The sequence below is a fragment of the Triturus cristatus genome, unplaced genomic scaffold (genome assembly GCF_964204655.1).
Source record: "Triturus cristatus unplaced genomic scaffold, aTriCri1.1 SCAFFOLD_982, whole genome shotgun sequence".
Lineage (NCBI taxonomy): Eukaryota > Metazoa > Chordata > Amphibia > Caudata > Salamandridae > Triturus > Triturus cristatus.
The window spans coordinates 23,013-48,726 of record NW_028188143.1 but is presented as its reverse complement, the minus strand read 5'-3'; the positions used below and the strand labels follow the sequence as shown (position 1 = coordinate 48,726).

Here is a 25,714-nt window from a genome sequence, read left to right as displayed (position 1 = left end):
TAATGAAACACAAATGTGCCCAGGAGAGGAAGTGCATTTTTATCAGAAAGCCTTACTGAGAAGATTTAAACATTTATAAAGTGATTCTGTCTGTGCAGGCAAACAGTAAACGTCATCATAAATTGGTTCAAACAATAAAGTGAACTTTACCACAAGACCTCCAGCTATTCCTGCAATTCCTCCCTGAAAAGAAGAGAGAACATTAATTAGAAGTACAGGATTTCAAAGAGAAAAGCCCTTACACAGTCATAGCCGGTTATGGAAAAGGCACAGAGACAGATTCAGAAATTACAAATAGTGTAAGCCTTTTTCAGGTGAACAAGATTTTAAAAAATACACAAAGCAAGGCTCTTTAAACCAAATGAAAAATCAATGGCCTTGAGGCAAAGAGGAATTTATGTCACAAGAGACCAATGCGCTTTTATTCCTGAATGATGCAAGAAAAATATATGTCTAAGTATGGAGGATTTAAGACTACTGATGACCCAGTAGCTCTTTGGCACTGGATTGCCAGGTCAAAAGTTTCAAAAAGCAGAGTCTCCAAAGGCGCCACTCCCTGAAACCTAACATCACCCCATCTCTAAATGAAGCAGAGGAATGGCATGTGTGGAGGGATGGTCGCCCTGCTGATTTATGGGGAGGCTCCTGCTCTGCCAAATCCTGAACAAGCCCCTTGGTCTCTCACTTTATGTCTATTCCTCTCCAGTATATATACCACTCTCTCTCCCTTTTCTACACCATCCAACTCTAAATGAAGTCTTAAATGAAGATCCCAGTGGCCCATCCTCTACCTGGGTCGTGAACACTACCATAATCTTCTACTTGTTAAAGGAACCTGAAATGTATTTCCCAATTAAGGCCCAGATGTACAAACACTTGGCATCAGGCTTGTGTTACTTTTGTAGCGCAAACTCCAAGCAAAGCATTCAGGTGGTATCTGCAATCTAACGCAAAGACCGATTTTTGTTGAATTGTAACCTACAGTAACACAGAGCTTAGCAATGGGCTGTCTTGCATTTATTTAGGTCAAGGGTGTGTGTCATGGGTGGCGCATGGGCATTCCCACGCAACCACCTGTATTTTTTTGCCTCAAATCCCTATCTACAAAGAATTATAGACAGGGATTTTCACCCAAATTCTGCACCTCCTCAAGGCAGGTTTAACGAGAAGAAATGTTTTCATTTCTCCATGTTTCTCCCATTTTGCATGTGTCCTGCATTGTACAGCACTCATGCAAAGTGGGAAACGCCTTAAAGCATAGTGATCCGGAAGAGAGCGCTTATAGTATAACACCTATGCTTTCCACAATGCAGAAACCCTTGCACTATTTCACAAGGGTGTCTGCATAGGGGAATGGCAGCTTTAAGTGCACCAACGTAGGGAGAGAGTAGAACAGCGTCATGTCTTAGAAAAATTGTCACTGTTCTGCTCTCTGCCCTCCATGCAGAGCAACTTTTCTGCTGCCATGCGTAACTTAAGTGATATGTAAATCAGGGCCTAGTTGTATATCACAGAGCAAAATAAAAAGTCACAAAATATTATTGTAGGAAGGTTGGATCTGACTGTATGGTTACCCCCACTTTTTGCCTGGTGTTTTTCTGGTTTTTGACTAGGCTGACTGGGATCCTGCTAGCCAGGACCCCAGTCTATCTGCTTTCTCCCTAAAATTGCAATGCATGTACTTTGGCACACTCCATATTGGATACTTGGGTAACCTTATAAGTCCCTAGTATATGGTCCCCATGTACACAGGGCATAGGCACCCCAGAGGCCTCCCATGGGCTGAAGCATGTATTATGCCACCCATGAGAGACCATGCAAAATGGAACTACAGGTCTGCTACTGCAACGTGTGTAAGCTGGTGCTTATACCACTTACCTTAGACATAGGTTCACTATATCTATTTGTCACTACACTTAAAATGTATAAGTCACTCCTATAGCAGGCCTTAACAATCCTGAAGACAGGATGCTGTGTTTTATGTGAGAGAGTGGCCCTGCATGAGCAGAGCCTCTCTGCAGCCTTCGTGGACCATTCTCCCGTGTTGTCTGTGACTCAGCCGGACACATAGGTAGAGTTGCATTATGACCTCATGGTAAATGCTATCTCGAAAACAGCTGCATAGAAACATATCGTGTTTGGTATCAAACACCTTGGAATCATATCACCACACCAGTAACTGGTGTGGGAGGTATGATTCTACCATTCTGAAGTGACCTTCGTGGGGTCACTGGTCTAAACGGTGCCAGCCTTCTCGACCCGGACACCACAAAATAGAAGCTGCCAACCAGAGACATATTATTTCCCTCCTGCTGCTGAGCCAAGCTCGAGAAGAGGAAGGCAGCACAATAGGCATCCTGTCACAGGGAGGTGTAACCATCTCCCAAACAGGATTTAGTGTATGAGGCTGGGTGGGTGCACTCTGAGAGTGTCTGAAAGTCTGCACTTGTGCCACATTTGGTGTCCCTATGCATAGTCCAGCTCAAACCAGTTCTGGGAGCCATTGGTTCCTGCGCTGGCATGAATCTGGACAAAGGACATGGGTATAACCACCCCTGTGTCCTGCACCTCCCCTAGGAGGGTCCCCTGTATCTGTCCAACCCTCTCCCCTGGGTACAAAAGGGCTTACCTGGCTGTAAGATTTTAGATTTTACGTGGACAAGTTTCTACAAGAAGAAACCACTGACATTCAACAGTCTGGACACCTTGGACATCGCTGGACCCCGACTGGGCTCAACTTTGTCACCCTTTCCGTCCGAAGCTTAGTTTGTGCGTTTGCTACATCCAGGCTCCGTGCAGGACCTGTGGTGCACTTAAGACAACTGAAGAATCTCCCTTGGAGTGAAGGAGTCACTCCCCTGCATTCGCAGGCACCGAACCCCAACTGACTGGTCTGCTGCTCATGAGCTCCTGTGGAAGATTTCAGCAACACAGGAGATAGGTTTCCAAAGGTCCATGAGGTCGATCTGCCCTCTCATCAAGTTTGAGGCCAACATCTCTCGTAGGGACTGCATTACCCAAACCCCTGTGCACCGCGTCCATTTGCAGTTGCATATGCTTGTTGGCAATTCCTGAGCTTGTGCATTGGACTCCTTGTAGTCCTCACCCTGAGCAGTATTTGCACCTAAGGACTCTGGCCTCCTCGCACCAAGTGCTCCGTGGGTTGGTACTTTGCATTCTTGTTCGTGGTCCCCTCGCGACTTCTGGTCATTAGGCCTATGGGTCCTTCTTAAGGTCATCTTGATTTTTCATGGGCTTTCCTGGTTGCTCCAGACATGCCCTGACTCCCCATTGTTTGGTGAGTCCCCTGGACTTTGCTGGTCTGCACCGTAACCTGTTTAACCTTCCTGCATGGGTGGCTTTTGCCAAGGATTGTTGGAGCTCCCGCCGGACACCGACCCCCCAATTCGACACCGAATTGGACCTTCTACGTTCTTTGCCGCTGCCAAGGCTTGTTGGTGCTCCCACCGGACACTGACCCCTCAGTACTCGACATCCTTCGTGCGACAGCTCGCCTCCTTCTCCTGGTCATCCTAGACGGCTCCGGGTCCTCGCAACTGAAGAGTCAAGATCACAGTCAACACACCTGAAGCACCCGACATCGGTGGGCATTTGTCTACCGAGCCCCTGGTCACTCCAAAGTGACCCGGACTCTGTCCCCTCTGCTTTCAGGCTCTTCCCATCTAGAATCCACGTTTGGATTCCACCGGACTCTTTTCGTACTTCCAGCAGCAGCATTTCTTTGTTGAGGATCCGAATCAAAGGATTTCATAGGTTTAAATAGGTTTTGTATAAATAATTTAAGGACAACAATTAAGCCCTAGCAAGATACAATCTCCCTAACAGAAGGTTTCTAGTGTACCAGTCCTTCTGAGTGGCATTGGACATTTTTTAGTACTCAATGAGCTTGATATTTGGTAAAATCTCATGTTTGAATTTTGAATTATGTAGCATCTTTTTTTGCTTCGTACCTACCAAAACCGTACCTGGTGCCATCTGACATAAATATATTTTCCAAAATATTGTTAACATAAATATCACCCCATTAAACTTAATAATAGAAAAGCTACTCTTAATCAGACATTATTTTTTCAAACTTATTTAGGACAACATATTTATGCAGACGATATACTGGCATACTACAGCCTGGTTCATTTGGTCTTGTGCCAATCCATTCAGTGATTATAATATTGTTAACCAGAGTGAATCCATTCTGTGCTATAGATACATGCTCTGAAAATACATTAAAAAAATTAAATTCCCAGAAATAGATTTGCAGCAAACAAATAAGTTACTATATAGTTATGGTAAGAAAAAATGCTGCATTGCTTGCTGAAGTTCATCTACTCGTTTCATAATCTAGGTTGGACTGTTGCAGTGGACAGGGGTGAATCTTATGCATATTTACTTGGAATTTGAAAAAATATGTTATGATCAGACGAATGACTGATAGTGAAGCTTTGGTGTGATTGGGTTTGAGCACTCTACATTTTGTAGTGTGAAGAGTATCTCAGATGATGAGAAGTGGAGGTACATAGGAGTCATATGAAAATCACCTCTTGGCACTTAGTTCTCACTTCTGCCAGAATCCACTAGAAAATGTTTGCCTTTCTATCTTTCGATGTTTAAATTAGTAGGCATTGAACAGACAGGAATGTATGTATTAAAGAAAGAGCTTTTACCAATATTCCGGTCAAACATAGGCCAATTTCACCAGCAGCAAGTCCAAGGCCATGCAAAACTCCACCCTGTAAGAGGACAGAAGAAAATAAGCCACAGACACCTTCTAGTAGAAGTAGACCAGGCCACACAAACAACATATATTTGAACATTCAGATTGGTAAACTGGCTCCAAATCCCACAATTGCCTGTTACATCTATGGGGCAGATTTTCTCACAAAAGTTACACAAAATGTGTTTTGTGCTGGAAAGTTGGCTGAAACTAATATCCATTGATTTGCGGCAAGGGGGATGTTCCATGGATAGTACAAGGTTGTTTCCATGCAACCACCCACAGTTATTCATGCAAAACCTCATCTCCTAACAATAGTAGCCAAAGTTTTGCACCAAAAAAAAATGAATCTTTGAGGCAAGTGTAAAAAGAAGAAACATTTATATTTCTCTAAACTTTTCCAACTTTGCATATGTGCTGCAGACACATCCAAAGTTAGGAAAAGTTTTAAAGTTTGTCTAGGAACAGTATTTTGCAATAGAAGGGTACTCTTCCAGTACAAAACCTGTGCTAGACATGATGCAGAAAACTTTGTAATAAGGTGCAAGGGTGTGTGTATGTGGCGCTAGGGAACTTAAATGTGCACCAGTGCTAGGGGAGAGCAGGATATTTTAGAAGATATGGTGGTTTTCTGCTCTCCTCCTCTCTCGCAACACAGCCAGCAACTTTGGTTGCTGCACTGCATTCGTGACATCTTTGTAAATCTGAGCCTATGTACCTTCTAAGAACGAGGACTTGCACTGTCTGCAACACGTTTAAAAGCATGAAATGCAGTCATTGTTGTCAGATCTCTCATATACAGGCTACTTCGCCACAATGAACAGATCTGTGATTATGTTGTTAGTCACGTTCTTAGACACACTGATAATTCATTAGAGTCACTTAGCAGTCATTTCTTGGTTTGGTATCAATGATTATGGCCCTCTTAAAACACTTATGAGATTCTGTGCTCACATCTGTTTGCTAATCCTAATTTCTAGACTCACATTTGCAGAGCCTCCGTAATCACGAGAGATACCACTGTCTGAGGAAATATGAATACCACAGAGCTCAGTTTATCCTCTTTGCAGTATTACCTCCCAAACCACAATGTGCAGCTTGAAATGTGAGATAAAAGTTTAATATGTGGCATGTTCTCACATCTTGCATTGTATAATTTAGAGTGTTGCTCTTTTTCTCCACTCAGCATTTGCCAGATTTTGTCTGATGAAATTTGTTTTGGAATTTTTCACAACGTGTAACACAATATGGGAGCAAACTGCCATGTGCACTCAAATCCAGGTAACCAAGGCACTTCCAGCAGTGTCGCCTGCCATTTTCTCCAACAACACAATAAATATATGTCTCTGTCAGACCTGGACTGCAAAGTGGATCTGTATTACATTTATAATAGGTATTCTCTACATACCATGTTCTAAATACATGTATTTTTATATTGACATATATTTCATGTTAACATTAAACTCTGTTGGCATGTGTATCTAGACCTGTATAACTCTAATGATGTTTGCAACATGTTCTGAAACCTTTCAGAGTTTGAAACAAGATGAAGAAGACATCATGGACCTGATCAAAGTACTGGCTATATTCCTCTTTGTTCAACTACCAGTTGTATGACAAAATTCCAATGGCAACGAGGGATCCATCTTCCAGCAAGTGGGCTCTGCTTTCAAGAGCTCTGATGAAGATGGCTTTGATAGGCCACCCCCCCTATAGTCTAGTGATTCAGCAACGTATCCCAATGTTTCAAGGTTTCTCTAAGTAGTACTGCAATATTTACAAGTGGTTTGCACTGGAATATGCCTCCTATTGGCAAGTAGGTTCCGTAGGTTACTCCTCCATCTTAATGTGTGTTGGATTTACTGTTTCCTTTTGGTGAATTCATCTAACACCCATTTAATAGTTGTACAACTAAATATTAAAGCTCAGAATATCGAGATACAAGAATACTGTGGACAAACATCGTAGACCAAAATATCAAAAGTTAGTACACACAGCAGACGCATAGATTTACTATTCCCAACTTCACAGCTACATACCAGGAAGATGTATTTATCACAAAGGAACATATGCATGGAGTTAGGTACAGAAAATATATACTCACCTTTGGATAATTTGGATTCAATGTTTTATCCTCGAGATTTGTACACTATGAATATTCTGGCTTTGCTAATCAGAGGGCATACCTGTCTAATTGTTATTGATGTGCATAAGAATGTTTGCCTTTCTACGCAGACTGAATGAAAGCCCAAGCTATGTGAAGTAGTTTGCTGAGTGGTGGGTGGCAAGCAACCTAACTTTTATGGTGAGAAATATACACTCAATGTTGGCAGGTGTCCGGCTGACAGGTGGTAGAGAAACTTTACGATCTGCATCTTGTTGTAAAGTTCAGATATCACACTAAAAGGTTATCATGCATTAAGTGTATTGAAGAGTTTGTAAATGTAATGCAAAAACAAGTTTTATAAGTAGAGTTAATCAGGAAATTATCAAGCGCCATGTTTTTTTGTAAGAAAGTTAACCTACCAGTGCTCCTCCTAGACCAGCAAATAAACCATCGCAAGTACGTTCCACGTATGCAATGTCTCCATAATTTCCAGACTAAGAAAATTTTAGAGAAAGAGACATTATTGATTGTTAATTGATTACATTATTTTAATACCAGTTGAATAGATAGCCTTAAACATTTTTTTTAAAACATCACAACACAATGATCCTATGCTGCTTTGATGAAACATGGCTAAACATCTGTTTTCTTATTACACCCTCGTTATGAGAAGATGCAAGACCAAGGTAGGGCTTTCAAAATTAGGAACATACTGATTACACAGAGAGTGAACATTACATTTTGTACATCACCAAGATCATGAGCCAAAGATTTCTCTTTAGAAGAGTAACAGCAGTCATACCACATTGAAAGTTATTCAATAGGCAAATGAAAAAAATATAAAAATGAAAAGTCAGATGTATGTATTTAAAAATGGCGCAAGTGGTGGCACCTAGTGCTGTTAGAACTGAATCACTGATCAGAGAGAATAGAAAATAAGCATTGGCAAATCCAATAGGTCTGGCCTATTGTTAGGGGAAATGTTTGGTAACTATTTGCTGCGTTTGTGTCAGCCCCTGCTGTAATAGAAAATGTCATATAGAGAGAAGAGCCATTTTGTTGATTACACTGAGTTAGTAGAAGTAGGCTTTACTCTCAAACAAGAGTGTTATGAAAAGGAGCCAGAAGATGAAATTGACAATTTAACTGATAAAGTTAAAAGGTATAAATAATGAAATAGTGCATAGTATATATTTTTCACAAAAGACCAGCATTGTCATTGTATCTTTAAGAAAGCCTATGTGTGTGAATGTCTGTTATATCCTGCTAATGTTGATGCAATGCCAGTCTACCACCAGTGGAATGTTCATGTGATGATGCAGTCAGAATGTTGGGAATCTCCAGTGAGTAATGTCAGTTGACTGGGGCTGAGCTGCCTGCTGGCTGCTCCTGGTGGGGTCTTTATCTGATCTAGACTTGGTCTTTATTTGATCTTAATCTAATCTTCTTGTGATCCTGTACCATCTTCCAATAAACCTATTTAAATCATCACTACTGAATGGACCTGATTACTACAATGTCTTTACTATATAAAGAAAAAAGGTTGCAAATCCAACATGTTGGTATGGCAGTTAATGAGTGCCAAAGAGCAATTAGTGAATGGCACTCTGTCCTTAGGGAAGGTATCAAACAACAAGCAACTCCATAATGAATAATCAATAAAATTTCCATTGAAATGCTGCCATTTCAGCAAAGTAAATACATTGGCATTTGTCTAATAACAGGACGACGCATCAGTCATTTCGAAAAGCTGTAAATGATAAAACACATATTGCTCACTATTTAGCAGTTTGGTAGTACAGGTAATATCGACCAACATGCATCACCTTTCTGTCTTGAGGTTGTATTTGTTTGTGATATGCTTAAACCTCAGTACCAAACCTAATATGTTTCAAGCGTTCTGATGTTTGATTTTTTGAGATACTGCTAACACATGTTATGGAGAATATATCACCTGCATATCCCCAGCAGTATTTATTTTCATTTTGCTGTAAAGAACACTCAAGTTATTCAATCTTCTCTCCCTTCACAGTGAGTGCTTGAATCTGGCATTTTTGGAAATGCTGTCATCAGATCTAAACATTTCAAAAATGTCAGTTTCATGCGGAGTCTTTTACTTTCAATAGCCTTTGATTAAGGGACTGTGCTACATGCGGTCTCCCTATACATGGATGATGTCCTTCTTTACATACATGACATCCAACAGGGACTTGGGAGCATCAACTCAGTGCTTGAACAACTTAAGAATGCCTCAGGTCTGGGAGTGAACTGGGACAAGACTTGTCTTGCTCCATTGACACCGTAATGCCCTCCACAGCCCCACATGGCAGGACCCCACCAGGTGCACTGGGAACCATCCACGTTCCGCTACCTTGGCGGTCACATCTACCATGAAACCCATGATCTACATGATGGCAATCTTACGAGGGCAATTACCACCTTGAGGCTACAGATATCCTTCTGCAGCATGCTATCCCTCATGGTGCAGGTGAGCTTCCCTCTCTAAGATGGTGATGCTCCCCATCTCCTGTATTACTTCCAGAACCTGCCGGTCACTGTACCACTCTCCACATTCCACACACTGCATGGTATGTTGGGCTGCCTTATCTGAAACAAACGGTGGAGACGGGTTGCAATGAGGTCGCTCCAGCTGCCTTTTGTGTTGGGGTGACTATGGGCTCCTAACTTCGAGCATTATTATCTTGTGGCGCCGTGGCCATCAAAATGGCGGGCGGTCAACATCTGGCTGAGCCGGCTCATCCTCACTGGGCCGAGCTGCTCAAATAATACATGAACTTCTGTTGCTGAATGGTAAACTCCCCCTGCATTCCAATACCCTATTGAGCTTCACTCCGACACATGTGCCATACATCAGAGTTAGATCTATAGGACCTTTTCAGGCATCTGCTCTGAAGTGAGAGGGTGGAACTTTGAGAGGTGGGAGTGGCAGTCACACTGGGCACCTTGTTTCACTAGGAAGATCTTGCACCCTTTCAGCACCTACACAAACATCATGAGAACCCCCCCCCCCCCCCCGCGATTACCTAGTGCACCGCACAACACTGGCTGAATTACAGCGGCTTTGGCATATTACAAGAACCTGAGACACATCCATTTTTCCACGCAGTCTATGTGAGGGATCACATGGTTCACATGTACGATGGCCTCTAGTTTTTGGGACTTGATGCAGCCTACAAAATTACACTGGGAACGAGACATTGGCTGTGAGAGCACTCCTAAAAATTTAGATAGGGCTCTCATCTAACCCCGTAACAATTTCAGCAATGCAAAGTTCCAATACATCCAGCTCAACATCTTACACTGGGCCTATTTTACCTCTGAGAGACTGCACCGCAGATGTGAAAGCGAGTCTGTGTGCCCCAGATGTGACTCCGGAAATTCAGATATGGCACATATGCTCTGGAACTGTCCAGAGGCACATTTATTATAAGGGGCGGTCTTAGATGCCTTGGCAGAGGTTACGGGTAGAGTGGATCTCAGCACCCTGGAGGTGGAATTATTGTGGATTTTCTTACATACGAGATAGAGAAGCCCAACACTCCGATTCATAGACTTAGTCCTAATAATAACTAAACACGCAACTGCCATGAACAGGAAAGGTGCCCACCTTCCGAACATGTCCTACTGGTATTTGGCAATCTTAAAATGGAGTAAAGCTGAGTCCACAGCGCTGTGCAGGGAGGAGCTGAGGGGCCTATGAAGGGTCCCAATCATGCAGGAGTGGGATATTTTTGTGTGTGAGTTACAGGTCCACTTTGAGGGGACCAGGGAAAGGGTGTCCAACAGTGAGTCATGACTCTGTTCCCCCACTCTTTCTTTGCTCCCAAAGCCAGGCATGGAGTGCCCCACCACCTTGGTTCATTCCCCCTTCTGAGTGTAGCTGAAGTGGTGCTGGAACGCTGTGCATGTGCCTGCTGTGGGTGATAACAGAACTAAATATAAATTGCCAGACATAGGCCCCTCTGCATAGGAGACACAGATCTTGACTCTGGAACTGTTAGTGCTGTGCCTGTTCAAACTGTTAACCATATCATTTGTCACGGTTACGTTAAAGAATAGACCAATGTCCCCTTCAGATGTTTCCTCTGCTATATGTGATAGAGTGACCTAATGGGACATTACACATTGATTATCTGAATCATTAAATGATACTGTATTATGTACAATGTGCATTGTGCTCATGGTAAAGCCTAATAAAAGCGTTCCTGAAAAAAAATCCAAGAGCATTTGATATTTTTTTTAAGGTGAATTTTGGTGTGTGCGTGGGGAAACAGCCTTTTTACCGCAACTGTTACAACGCATGCGATTACAACGCATGCTGGTGCAACGCAAAAGGTGTGCAGCAGTGGGTAGAAGGTGTTGGATGTAACGTCACATATTCGCACATGCAGGGGCATTACTAATGCCAAGCAAAGATAACTCAACTCTTACTTTAGTATCTCTCATCCCTACATGAAATGAATTTCGAAACATGCCACAACAGTGCAACTATTCCTAGATTAGCGATAGTAACATACAGGATGGCAAACTTACTTGAGCAATCCTCACTAGTTCCATGTAAATGTTGTAGTCATTCTGTAACAAAATAAAACATATTTTGAGCTTCAGGTTCAGACAATGGCGATTAGTTGGCACTTGCCTAATAATTGGACCAGTGGATGGTTTTACAGATTTGAGAAATTGTAATAGGCGATATGAAGGAACATAAAGCATGCATAACACATCAATCACATGATTACATGAACTACATTTTCTAATTTGATCATTAGAATAAACCAATCGAACAGAATGATGGATGGCAAAGGCATGTTATGTCAGTGAATACATTGCAATATTGGGAATCTACACATTTACCTAAATCCTGATTCACCAATTCACATGCGGCAGGAGGGGGTTGAGATAACCAATATATGGTCCATTCTTTTGTGGACTACAAAACAGAAGATGAGGTCAGGTATATGAGGCTGAATGTAAGGCCAGTGAGATGAGAATAATCAAAGAGCCCGCAAATAGATGTTGGTGGAACTAGGGCACCCTTTTAAAATTGATTAATAGTTAATACATTATCTCTTTCTTTCCTGCCTCATTCAGAGTGTAGGGGAAGCCAAATTACCTAATTTTGCAATCACCACCAGCTCTACAATCAAAAACTCTTTTTTTGTTGACTTCAAAAGGGCCATTCAATTTAGTGTGTGTCCTCCCAGTTCTGTTCCTACTAGTGTATTTTTTGCTGGGTCTGCCCTTTACTCCATTGCAGTTTCAGACAGAAAAGTTCAGAACTGTCCCATGCACACTGAAAGAAAAATAGAAGTATGTGAGGAAAATTAGTTATATTGTGTCTGAAGAAGAGAAATCTGTATCTGTAAATCTGTCTTAAAAAAATGTAAATGATGGCATGTATAAAATCGCAGTTATCAACACAGACAATTTTAAATTTGGTGGGCCTGCCACACTTGCTTGTGGTGCACCAGCAATATGGCCATGACCCTAACTCACAATTTAGACAGTCTTTGATTTAGATATGAGTCACCGGAAGTGGGAAATTTCTCAGCAATGAGATGCAGGTAGACAGGAAGTCAGGCCCTCACTGAAACTTACCCAAGGAGATGAAACTAAATTACTCATCATGTACAAATTGACAAAGGCTCCCCCAACTCAGGGAGCCATACATATGGTGGTGAGCTTGGCCGAACCAGGGATGTGGTGCATCATGACCTTTCTGGGGAAGGTCAGTGCAGGATTGGCTGACCGGTGGGGCTGTACCGGAAGCGTTCGGGTACTTCTGGGCCTGTCCCAGCAATTTTGTCAGCTTAGCCCATAAAAGGTGCTGAGAGGCGGCAAGTGGGTCTCTTTTTCCCACTGGCTGCCTTGGACAGGGTGCCACCTCTCTACCCCATGTGCTTGGAACCCAGAGTATTGCCCGCATGTTTCTTTGTTTCTCTGTTTCTTTGTTTTAGGTTCCTGCGGGCCAACGCTGATTACTGCCAGCACTATGGTAAAGGTCTCGAATATCCTTTTTCAGAATCTTCACATCCAACTTGGCAGCCAAGGTCCAGCAAATGCCTCCGGGAGCCACAGGGGCTTGAGAGCCATTTCCCGCCCTACCCAAGTGCAATTGCGGTATTCCAGTACTCAGTGGTGGCTCCGGTGGGCACTTCTAGGCTATGGGGGTGAGGGGGCACTGGGGGTTTTTGGGGTTCCTTTGTTTGCGTTGTTGCACCAGTATCATTCATTACTTGGTTTTGTCTGCCTTGGTCTAACTGGAATTCAGGTGAAGCGCTCCAATGCATTTGGCCGAGTTTTCACTAATGTAGTTAGTCCGGCAAGAGAAATTGATAAGGCTATTTTGTGGCTGAGTGGTTTGTATCAAGCAAACAAGCAAGGGCTCATGCACGTAGGTATCCAACTACAGAGCACACCTTAAATATGGGAATGGTCTCAAATATCCCCTTTTTAAATATTTACATTTCATCCAGTCTCTGTGAAAGGTGAAAATTCAATTAGGACCATTTATTGATGGCATCAACAGGAAGAAACCGCAAGCGGGAGCACTGCTAAGTCTGCCTTTGCCAGCAAGTCCCACAAGCTTATGCTTTCCTAGACACATTCCACACCCCTGCCACTCCCAGCACAGGAAAAAAGGCTCTTCTCCAACCGAAAGGGCAGACTTGCTTTGTGTTGGTTGTCTGCAAGCCTGGTTGGCACGAGGAGGAGTCTCCTGAGATGGTGCGAGTGGGGTCAGCCATCGTTCCCAGTCCAAACCATGTGCACAATAGAATGGGTAAGTTGGTTAAGCCAGCTGGGGGGTTATCTATATCCCAGAGTGCATCAAGGGTGGGCGGTTGGTTCTCGAAGGATGGGGTACACGGCCCTGAGGAAGGTAACAAAATATTCTTTAGGACTTGGTGGCATGGCTAGGACATGTCCAATGCAATTTGTTTGGGGGGAGGCCAGATAGCAGGTAAACTATACTGGCCTGTGGCTTGTGAGGTCAGGATTGGTTAGACATTTATGCTCTATATAAGGTATCCTTTTCTTTTTACACCAAAATAAGAACAGCATCACAGGACCCTCCAAGGAGTGCTGGCAGCGAGTTCAAAGGAAGTTACAGGGGCACAGGGGGTTGGGGGTGGCCTTTGACATGCTGTCCTCACCTGTCATCCACCCCTGCAGGCACACTGGGCGCAACCTAGCACAGGCCCTTGGAGAGGCAAATGATGTGTGTAGGAGGTGTCCAAGAGAGGTGTCCTAGTGGGCAGATGGGCCCCCTGCACAGGAGTATCCTGGTAAGGGAGATCCTTGTGTGAGGTCCTCCCATAAGGAGGCACTCACCCAGGTGCAGCTTTGATTGGACACGGGATGTTAAAAGGAAAGGACACTGGGGCCAGATATGATCTCACCCAAAAATGAATTTTGAGGATGCAATGGAACGGAAATGTAGTTATGGATAAGAAATAAATGTACTAGTGTCTTTGTTAAGGCTAGGCATTGATTCCTGTAAACCAACAGTACAAATGTTTGTTACTGTGCATAAAGTAAAATGTGTTTTTTGTCTCGTTTATATGTGTAAATAAATATGGTCAGGGATGTATGACCCCAAACCCAAAAAGAAGGAGCTTGCTTGTGTTTTGACAAATGTCAGAGGTTGTTGGAGTTGAGGAGGAGGGGTCAGTCAACCAGGAGGCATCGGCGATACCAAGCCATAGTAAATGCGGCCTAAAACTACAAAAGATAGAAACTTTAGAAACACAATCTATTTTGGAAAGTCTGTAGTTGGAAAAAGAACTTTGTGCAACAAAGGGAAAAGGTGAAAGCAAAGAGGCAAAAGGCTGCTTTCAAGATGCAGAGGAAAACCACATTTGTGGATGAGGAGTACTGATGAGCACAACTAGAAATTCAAAGTGAAGGATGGATGCAGAGGAGACTGTGGAGACCAACAAAGAGAGTAAGAAGAACAATGTTGAAAGAAATCAGGGACATGTGCAACGGTAACAAAGTTTAAAAGTAGGAAAACATATTTTACACTTCAATGCCAAGGTAATAGGCTCAGTGACAAGGTGAACAATTGGAATTACAGCAGGAAAAGATGCTCAAAAGTAGAACACCAAGAGGGGATGAGAAAAACTTGTGAGGTGAAGACAGAAACTGCACTCTTTACCAAAAGGTCCTAAAAAGAGTGAAGGAATATGTCACAGAGGGAATAGTGATGGTAAAGAAATGCAAAGGGATTACAAAGTAAGGACAGAGAGAATGTATTTTTATTTTTTATTCTTGGTGTAGTAATTTCAAGTTTAAGTGATTGTTGCATATGAGTGTGAACTATGTGTGGTAAAAAGATGTGCACAAGAAGCCAGGGATGATCCTTATTCACGGGATGATGTCCCCCTCGAAAGGCATACTCCCCATCAGAAGATTATCTGTCAACTCCTTTATGATTTGTCATAGGCATCAATTTTCGTGGGGATGCATGAATTTTCCTCATCTTCGTATTGTGTGAGCTTTTTGTAATATAAGGGCATTATTAGAACAGGGATAGAACCCATGAGAGGCAAAAACAATAAATCGTTGAAATTAGTGGTTACCATCCTCTCCTTGCAGGACAGACAAAGGTTTATCTTACGTGTCCAGCATAGATTTCGGAGGCCTGATCGATGCGAAATTTTAAGAATATATACGTGTCAGATAAATTCACATAGAATGAATCAAAGCCCTTGGCTGACCATGGTCAGAGAAGTTTTAAGGCATCAGCAAAGTGGGCAATTGCCAGGGCCCCCACCGTCCAAGGGGCTCCTCGGAAAGTGGACTTTCTCTCAATTCCACCTACTTCTCTGTATTAACCTCTCACCTTCTTCTCTGTATACCCCTACCCCTAGCCCTACCTCTATCTCGGTCTCTCTCAAACCAGTGCCATATTAAGGTTGGTTGAGCTGAGGACAGGACATATTTAACAAACTTGTTGTGATCGATTTACTGAAAGTTCAATTTATGATTAAGTATTGTTTGGCATCATCTGTGGTTGAATTATTAGAATTAGGTAATAAAATTCAAAGTTGTTATGAACAGGGGCCTTTCCATGTCATTTATTTACACTTCAATAATGGGTTTAACTAAATCACCTGTGTTGATTGGTAATCAAACACCATGCAAACAAAATGCACATGAAATGATGCAATGTATACAAATCTCTGGATTATGCCTGAACACATATGTGCAGACCCACATGTTCCACATTCAATGGATGATCTTTTCCACTTTGGCTCAGACCCTTTCTAATTCTGCCTCCAGTTCGTAATGGTCTTAATTGCATTATCTATTGACCTCTTGAAAATGCCATGGGAACTTGCATAAAGTTTCATAAAATTAACATCAAGCTACCCTGTGCGAAAATTGATTATGTGGGCAAATGTTGAGTTTAAAAGACATGGAAGATATCAGTTAGGGGACTGATTAGAAAAAGTCCCCTAAAGAAAAAATAATGCAAAAGTTTGCTCTAGTAAAATTTGAAAAACGTCATATATTTTGCTGATGTAAAACAGTTTGCATAGGTCTAGTCATACCTGCAGGATCTCAAGTCTGCACCCAATAGGCTTCAACTATATTCAGTAACTGAGGCCTGAATCAATTGACCTATCACAGTGGTTTAAAATAGGGTAGCCCTAGAGCAAGAAAACTCTTACCTGATTAAGGAACAGCTGTTGGGTAGAGAGTCCACAGCTGGCTGCAGTAGTTTCCTGAGGGTAAAGAGAACTTGGTTTGTAGTAAATATATATTCTTGAAGACATCATCCACACTGATAACCCAGCTGTCAGTGATACATCACTTTTTCAGGAACACATGTGCAGTAAAAGGTGCACTCAACCGGATGCGTGACTTGGTAATACCCTTCCTGTAAGACATTCTTTTCTGACTTGGCTCAGACAAGCAGGTTTACGTCCCTGTAAATCTCATCTGGGTTTTATATTATGTGGAAGATATAGCAACAATGTGTGGATTTAAGGACACAATGAGTTCAAGCTCCTTCCCCCTAACGCTAGACCTGCCCTGTGCCTGACTGTCGACATGCATCACTGGCATCGTTGAAAAACCCCTTGCGCAGTACCTGCCACCCCCGTGTGTCCTCTCCTCGACAAACAGTAGTGGCTGCTTCTTCTACTCAGATACACAACATACACTAGTTGAGTCTCAGAGTCAAATATCACACACAAAATATCATGACATTAAAATTGTTATCATTACCACAAATCTGATGCTGTTTTCTACAATAAATTTATAGGATTCTGCTTTCTTGTTCACAGGCCCATTCTGAAAGAAACAAAGATCAGATAGTTACTTCAGTATTTGCCTGTAAAGTGTTGAGGTGGGTAGGTTTTCGGTGATGTACTGTGTGCCAAGTGGCTCTGTGTGAGGAAGGAAGTTGCAGGGGCCTTCATGTGATGGATATAGGAGGGACACCAGCCTGGTCGTTTGTAAATGAGCTACCCTAGTGTAAAACCAGAGCACAGGTGCATCAACGCATTACCTTCCCATCCCCCTCTCATTGCAACAGAGCACCTTCAGCCACCCTCACCCCCGCGTATTGGATTTGGTGTTAAAGTAAGATGCAGAGACTCTTACCCGGACTGCATTGTAGAGGCAGACAGACCCTTGGAATAAATAGGCAAACATCTGTGCTTGATCCTTCTGCAAGACAGTTTAGGAATAAGTCAGTACATTCCTAGATCAAAAAGCAATTTTATAAATATCCATCTGAAGCCTAATTTGAATAATTATACTCAGTCTTTTCAACTTTGCCACAAACACCAGGACCTAGGTTAAATAAAAATTACTCCTGGCAGTAAAATACTGTTCTGCTGAAATTAGTACTGAGCAAAGGTGTAAGTACTTTTTGGGGAAATTACTGACAGACAGTAAATACTACAATCAACTGCATAGGTTTTGCCATTGTTTTAACAGTTATTAAATGAACTAGGAATGAAATTAAGCAAAATACAAAAAATCTAAATTTCAGGACCACTTCAGAGCAAAACACGCATCCATTTTTAGGTCTCGCGAGCCAAAGGCTCGAAGAGACATTTTATATCTGGGCTTTTCAAAGTGCTGCCGTGGCCTAAAGCTACAGTGCATGTGCGCGGGCGCGCGCGCCGCGCTTACTTTCACTTTCGCGCCCGCACGGCCGCTTTGATCGCGATCACTTTCAATTTCGCGGCCGCAGGGCCGCTGTGCTGCGCAGACCCAGCCTCCTCTGCCGGCACACCCACAACTGGCAACATTACTAGCGCTTGTTTTTGTTTATTTCCAAATATACACATTTCATGCAAATCGCACATTTTTGGCAAAAAAAAGCAGTTGGAATCCGTATTCATGTATGCGTCCAAGAACACACAATCCTGGATTCCCAACACACCAGTTCAAAGGCGAACTCACTGAACCAATTATAGAAATGCGTGGCTGCCGAAATGCATTTTATATGCTTTGGCATATTTTCCATTAGAAGTTGTCGGCGAACTGAGAGTGCGTATTATCTATCGCTCTGTAGTTTCACTGCAAGTATTCATTTGGTGATCAATTTCGCCGCCTAGTACTACGAACCGTAGAGCTATGTTGTTTGAGCGGTCTGTGGTAATAGTCTTTCTGATAGAAGTGGTGTGCGCGCCCCCCCCTGCTGTTCTTTCAGTCCGTTAAAGATGAGTCCATTCTTTAGGGGAACCCCGTGGAGGTTAATTCTCCCAGCAGGCGCCCTTTGTGGTCATGGGTTTCTAAAACAGTCTATATCGAGCATGCTATGGACACATCTGAAAAGCCTTCACGACCTGAGGACTCGTAAGAGAAAATAATTAAAACAGATTACGCTTTTCACACTGTGAAATATTATGTGGCGTATAACCAAATAGACAGTTAACATTTCATCAGTATCTTAGTAACCTTATTTTAGTGTCACACGGCAAATCACTGCATTTACTATTTGAAACCAAATGAAACAAGCATTGAAAAGATTGTTTTATTGCGTGTGCCGATTTACACGTAAAATCTGTAGCACAATGAGCATTTCAACAACAGGTAGTCGGTCTGTTGTTTTTGAGCATTGTAGAGGCTATACAGTGAGATGAACGGATTAAACGCCTTACAAAGATGAACACAACATTGAAAGTAATACAGTTTGTACAGTATGGCAATGTGGTAATGCAGCAAATTATTAAACGTCTTTTATTACTAAAATTAGCAGGAGATTAATACAAAGCGTCCTCGCAGTGTGGTCTCTCTCTCTCTCCCTCTCTCAACTCACATGCAGTCATTCCTCCATCACCGCGCACCCTCACAGTCCCTCCCCTCCATCATCTTGCACCCCCACCCCTCCATCATTTCCACCCCTCCATCACTTCCACCCCTCTGTCACTGCTCACCCTCACAGTCCCACCCCTCGCACTCTCACAGCTCCACCCTCTGCATTAAACTACTGCTTTCACTCCGCAGTGTCCTCTCATGCTCTCTTCCTCTCATCCCCCTCACAGTGTCACCCCTGCATCACCACAAACTGTCTGCCCACCGACGCTCCCTCCCTGCATTCCACCAGCCTCACATCCTCACTGTGTGCAGCCTCTCCCCCCCCTTTGACCTCACATCTCCCACTCCTCTGTCACTCACCCTCTGCCTCACCCCACCAGCTGTCTCACTCCATGATGTTATACCCTGTCATACCTCCCAGCCTCGCATCGCCCCCCTCTCACCTCACTCAGTCTTATCCCACCTGTTACGTGCCTGCATGCTTTCACCCACTACTCTCCCCTCAGTCTCGCTTCCTTCCCATCGTATCTCTCACCCCTGCATCACCTCACCCCCTGCCTCATCCTACCCTAATTTCACCACCATCGCAGTGTCACTCGGCACATCCCTGCCCTCCGGAGCAGATTCCTCACGCTGCTTTAAACATCTGCCCCTGTACTCAGCACCACTGCCCTGCACCTACACCCAGGGGGCAGGGGCACCCCTACGCCAGAGGAGCCCGCTTTTGGGACCTTATTAGTGTTTAGTTATGCAGCACAATATCCTTTGTGCACCAAAATTAACTGTTGCATGGTTAAACACTTATAAGGTCCCAAAGGCGAGACCTATTGGCTATGCCAATGCTTGTTACTTCATGCTGCAATACCTACTAATTTCAAGTTAACCTCAGAGGTGTTCCAGGGGTCCTTCTCAAAATGAGGCCATGAAGTCGAGATCTGGAATCAACTCTAATATACTATTTAAAGGGCTTTAAGTGGGATAAACTCTGCCCTTCAAATGTACTTTATAAATATAAAACCCCCTGAAAGATTACTAGAAAATACTAAGTCCTTGAACTCCTCACCCACCAGTGATACCAAACAATTAAGCAGAGAACTTCTCACTGCACCAAACTCCCACAAACACCTACAGATGGAGTAAGGAGAACCACAGCAAACTCTTCAATCATAACCACTCAGACCTAATGTGAAGCACCACACACTATTCCACAGGTACACCACTGACTTGTAGTTTGACTGGTGATAGACACTGCTGGTTTTTATTTTGTTTGCTTTTGTCAGCACTGTTCACCATTTGTTCCTACAGCGTAAAAGCTGCACCCCATACCCCTTTACTTTCCATGCACCCCTATGTGTCTTAAGACCATATGCTTGCCCTGTTACTTACGGAATACATCTTCTGTTCTTTAACACTTCCCGTATCTCCACCTGGAATGAAATAAAACATTTAGCATACCATAGCAGCTTAAATAAAGTGTGTGATCTGGTCTCTTGTGTGAGGTTGGCTGGAAGGAAATGCAAGGAGAAGCATCTCTGGTGGTGGACTTTACTCGTGACTGGCAACAGTAGTATTGTGTTGCGACACTCCTGTTGGGTTGATCGACTTTCACAGAAGCAATGCAAATATAGGACTGTTAGGGTTGTAGTTTGTTAAATTTATTCTCCCAGTTCTGGTTGTGGTATGGGCTGTACTCTGCTCCATGACAGGTAAACAGTAAGGAGTAACATTGGTAGATATAATCTTAAAATGTCATATGGTAACTTCTCAGGAATAAAATAATGAATGATTGTTTGTAGGTGCCTTTGTGCATTGTATTCTGTACCCAACATAATAAATACATATCCACTAAGAGGTTAAGGTAATAGAATCCTTTATGTGTCCAGAATATTCAAAAGTCAGAGACCATCCAAAGCTGCATTTTAATGCACCATTAGTTGTGGTACATTTAGCGTTTGGACAAAGTGAAGAATTGACATTTAAAATGGAAGTCCCAATTGTCGATTTTTGTTATGAAATAGCTCTGATGAAGCCAATATGCCTTTGTATTAAAAGGATGAGCTTTTGGCTTTGCCAAATCTTGTCTATATAGAAATATCAAAGCATGCGTCAAGATGCATGCACACGCATGTTTGACAATGTTGAAATTGATTTCCTATTTAGGGATACCCGTTCGTCTATGACTACCATGATTTATCATGCATGCACATACACAGCTCATAATAGGACTGCCATTTCCTTTTTTTTTTGTATTTACTGTTCCAAGATGGCAGATGATTACTTTGGAGTAGTTCATTAAAAAAATGTGTGTTAAGGCTCCTTTTGAGAACATTGTGCTGCAGTAGCAAAATACAGCAGCCGGGCCCACAACTCAATACATAAATAAACTACTTTAAAATCAAATAGATGTCACAGGGATGGGAGGGTGTGGAATGGGAGGGGTGGAGAGTTGGCAGGAAGAAAACACTGTTGATAGGAGGGAGCGAAGGGGAAGACACAAATCAAGGCCTATATTTACAAAAATATAAGTAAGAAATAAAAGCTGGGAGTATCGGGGAAAGCAACATGCACATTGGTGAGGCAATGTGAGGAGAAAATGTGAGGAGAAAAAGCAGCGTACAGGCAAGAGTGCCGGAAAACATATTTACTCCCATGAAGTCCTGGAAATAAAAGAACATTGTAGTTTCCTGAATGCAAGCACAAGGAGATGATGGTTAGAATGTCGAAACTTAAACATCAGCAGAGGACGGATACAGGTTACCCAATCAAAATAATGTGAGACCGAAATGCTCTAGGGTGGGTCAAACACAAAAATAAGAAGGAAAACCATTGAATCAAGAGGAGGGAAGGGAGATAGACTACAAATCCCTTCAATCATGTGTAATGAAGTAACCCATAAGCCATTCTAAATATTTGTGAAACAATAGGCCTGGCCAACAGACAGCTAAAAAGGTCTGTAGGCAAGACCCCCAAAACATTTTTAGGCTTTTTTTTTACAGATTTATACAGCGCAAACTCGACCCGAAGCTATTGGAGCGCTTTACATGAGCACCAGTTAAGTTACACAAGGACACATTCATTTTTTTGGGTAGGCACGGGGAGATTACGTGATTTTCCCATAATCACAGGATGTGGAGTAGACCCCAAAGCTCGAACCTTGGTTTCCCAGCTCCAAGGTCGGCAGTCTAGCCGTGAGACCACATCCTCTCCATGTACATGCCTCAACTTATGCCTCAACTACGTGGAGCGGATTTCTAGTGCAGCATTCTGCTTACCATTATTATCAGTAACCCGGTGTTCATATCCCCGGAAACTCCAGGTGCAGTAGCACTGGACAATTTTGCCAGCTGAAAAATCTACATTGGACCACTGTACACATGTCCTGCCCCCCCACCTGATCCTTAGCGTAGGCATGGTGAATGCGTGTAATTCTCCTCCATTAGATGACCTTCTCTCCTTCCCTTTTCCATCCCTTTACACAGAGGTGCTGCAGATGTTACCAGTGCTTGGGGCAGGTGGTAAATACCTGTCTTAAACTCCTTGGAATCAGGAATAGTGTGTGAAATTGTGAAAGGTGATGCAGGTCTGCAGACTTTTCCCCATTCGGAAGGGTTTAACTCATAAAAGAAGGAATTCTGTGTCACAAAATTAGCTAGTACCAGTAATTCCGCTGCTTGGAATAAACACACAGAATTCATCAAAACTCATAGTGGGGCTTTAGGAAGGGCCGTACCAGTGCCAAATATTGGGGGTTCTCCTGTTTGGGATCGCGGACATACCAGAGATTGGCATGGGCCTAGTGCCACTGGTTAGGAGAGGAGAAGGGAGCTGGAGGGGGGGGAGGTGAAGTTAAAATGAGTTTGTGTTTTTCCTTTCCTTTCTTTTTCCTTTCCTTTAATGTGCCAGCCAGGAGGTTGTGGGGGTGTATGTTGTACTCCTTTTGCATCATAAAAACGAATAATATAACATTGATTCTAAAGCATAGAGAGCATGTAATTGCTCTGTTGTGGAACATGGCTCTAACTCATGATACATTTCTTTACTTTTTCAGAGTTTGATATAAGTATTTGACATGGTGTTTTAACCGTGTTTCAAGTTTTTAGAAATTGTGGAGGAGGACTTGTTTTTTACATCACAATTGCCAAATTTTTGGCTAGGATGGCAGCAGTGGTGAATCCACTGGTTAATTCTCTTATTAATGCCTCTTTGAGGGAAGGGAGTGTCCCACGCACCTGGAAAAGGGCGATGGTGATCCCCCTCCTGAAAAAGCCCGGTTTGGATACTGAGGTCCTGGCCAATTACAGGCCTATTTCTCTTCTTCCGGCTCTGGCGAAGATTACAGAGAAACTCTTTCTAGGGGGACCCCAGCTAATGAAGGGTTCGGACGGGTGCGCCTAGGGGGGCTGAAGATCATGAACTTAGTTTTCCCCAAGTTAATCTCCAGTCCCCTCGAGGCACAGAAAACCATAAAACCGCCCAAAACCCGCTGGATACCCGTTGATGTCCGCGACAACAGCAATGTGTCGTCAGCGAACATCAGAGCGGGCACCCTGCCAGAAGCCAAAAACGGAGCATCGCTACCCTTAAGGTTATTTAGTTCATTAATAAGGCCATTTACATATAAACTAAACAATGTGGAAGCCAGTACACATCCCTGTCGAACTCCACGAGTTACAGGAAAACGGGCTGAGAGTTCCCCATTCTTCCCGCACCTCACCTGTGCGAAGTTCCCTGTGTGGAAGCGAACCAGGACATCAAGAAAAAACGTTGGTAGACCAAGATCCTTTAGAACCGACCATAATTTCTCCCTAGGGACCAGATCAAAAGCGGCTCGCAGGTCCACAAAAACGAGATAGAGGCTGCCACCCTCTACTCTTGTGGTTTTCCAATAGAGGACCTGGAGCCGAAAGATCTGGTCAAATGATTCACTGTCTAAGATGAATAGATAGTGGATCGAACACGTTTTATCACTTGGAGGAGGTGTATTACTATCTGTCAATCATAATATTTTGTAGAAATTGGAAGGGGCTGGGAAATTGTGTAGATAGAAATTATCGCTTATTAGGTGTATAATTATAAAAGGTAAATATACTGCAGAATTGTATTGGTGTCTGCAACGACCTACAAGACAAGCTACTATATTGTTTTATTTTAATTTTATTTCCTTTGGTGAGCATTGATATAGTGCTTGAAAACCCTCATACCTTGTTGTCGGCCCCCTGCAGAGAGATGTGTGAAAGACAAGAGTCTGGATTGTTCTATTTAGGAAACTCAGGCAGAAGACTGAGAAACAATACTAAGCAGAACAACCAGGTTACATTGTACACATTGAGAATGCAGGCATGCCATGACATTTAAATCGCAATGCCTTGTTTTGTGCCGATAACCCCCTAAGAGAGAGCAGCATTTTCCCACTTGACCCGAATATATAGTTTATTTCACTCCAAATGTGTTATAACAAATTTGGGGGCAGACCAAGTTCACCATATTCTTCTATTGTTTGACAAAATAATCATTGCTGTCCTGCAAGGATTTGGGGCTTGAGTCGCTTTAAAAAAAAAGAAAAAGCACAGAAATATGTTTATGACTTGGCCTGTACCTACATATGTGTGTTTGTTCAATTCACAAACATTGCCAACAGTACAGCTGAAAAGCTGCGCCACAAAGGAAGTTGCCAGGCTTACTACTGAAAGTGTCAATGCACCTCTCCCAGGAGCTCTTGTTCCCGGTTTGCAAAAATGTAGAAAAGGTGAAGTTCTGCACAGGAGGAGTAGAGCCAGCTGTGCGAATGCATATTTCATTTTTCACTCAGTGAGCAGGGCCGGCATTCGCGCTGTTGGAGCACGTGTGACAAATGACAATCATTTTTGGCGCCCTCCCATGACCTCCTCCTCAGATTTCCTCATGACCACCGGGCATAAGTGCCCCTCATCTCTCCATAGCCCCTCTCTCACATACATTTTTTTTGTTTAAAGCACTGGTAAAGGCTGATTTTACTAATAAGAATGTATAGCTGCCCAAACAAATCCTTTTCAGCAACATCGGGACTAGATAACAAAGGACCAACCAGCTTCTTTTGTTGGGGGGACTCTGCAGTACTGGCAGAGCTTGAAATGGAAAAATAGAAGTGCAGGTACTCAGTTGCAGAGTACCTGCTTATTTCTGAGAAGTGCCGGTACTCTCCAGCTAAAGGTATTGCATTTCTCTTGAGAAGTGCTGGTACTCTCCCCCTCAAAATAAAAAAAATTCTGGCACTCAGTTTCGAACAGTACTGGCCTATTTAACCCCTTCCATGCGGCGCGGATTCCCCCGCGGTGCTGACCGTTACTTGCGCGGGCGTGGTCATGACGGAACGGTTCCGTCATGAGCACAGCTCAACCGACGCTCATGACGTAACCGTTCCGTCATGAGCACCGAAGGGGTTAAAGCACTGAGTACTGGGAGGTCTGCCCTTAATCTAATTATTCTCCTTGTTTCTTTGCAGTAATTCTTTCTGGTTGGCAGGGAAGGGAACAGCCAGAGCGTTAAAAGGTATGATGTTCTGAACAAGCAATGCACGAAGAGACGCAGGGCCA

The 25,714-nt window shown here is 43.1% G+C and overlaps 1 protein-coding gene across 1 annotated transcript in view; it reads right to left on the bottom strand.

The window, feature by feature from the left end:
• LOC146769585 (uncharacterized) overlaps positions 1-25,714 on the bottom strand; it is a 36,551-nt gene that overhangs the window by 8,279 nt on the left and 2,558 nt on the right. Inside the window, exons 3-10 of the mRNA XM_085640496.1 lie at positions 20,529-20,569; positions 17,475-17,540; positions 17,097-17,162; positions 16,538-16,591; positions 11,394-11,435; positions 7,259-7,333; positions 4,683-4,748; positions 151-183 (exon numbers count right to left, since the gene is read on the bottom strand). Of these exons, the coding sequence (XP_085496622.1) occupies positions 151-183; positions 4,683-4,748; positions 7,259-7,333; positions 11,394-11,435; positions 16,538-16,591; positions 17,097-17,162; positions 17,475-17,540; positions 20,529-20,569 (443 nt within the window). The remainder of the gene's footprint in view (positions 1-150; positions 184-4,682; positions 4,749-7,258; positions 7,334-11,393; positions 11,436-16,537; positions 16,592-17,096; positions 17,163-17,474; positions 17,541-20,528; positions 20,570-25,714) is intronic.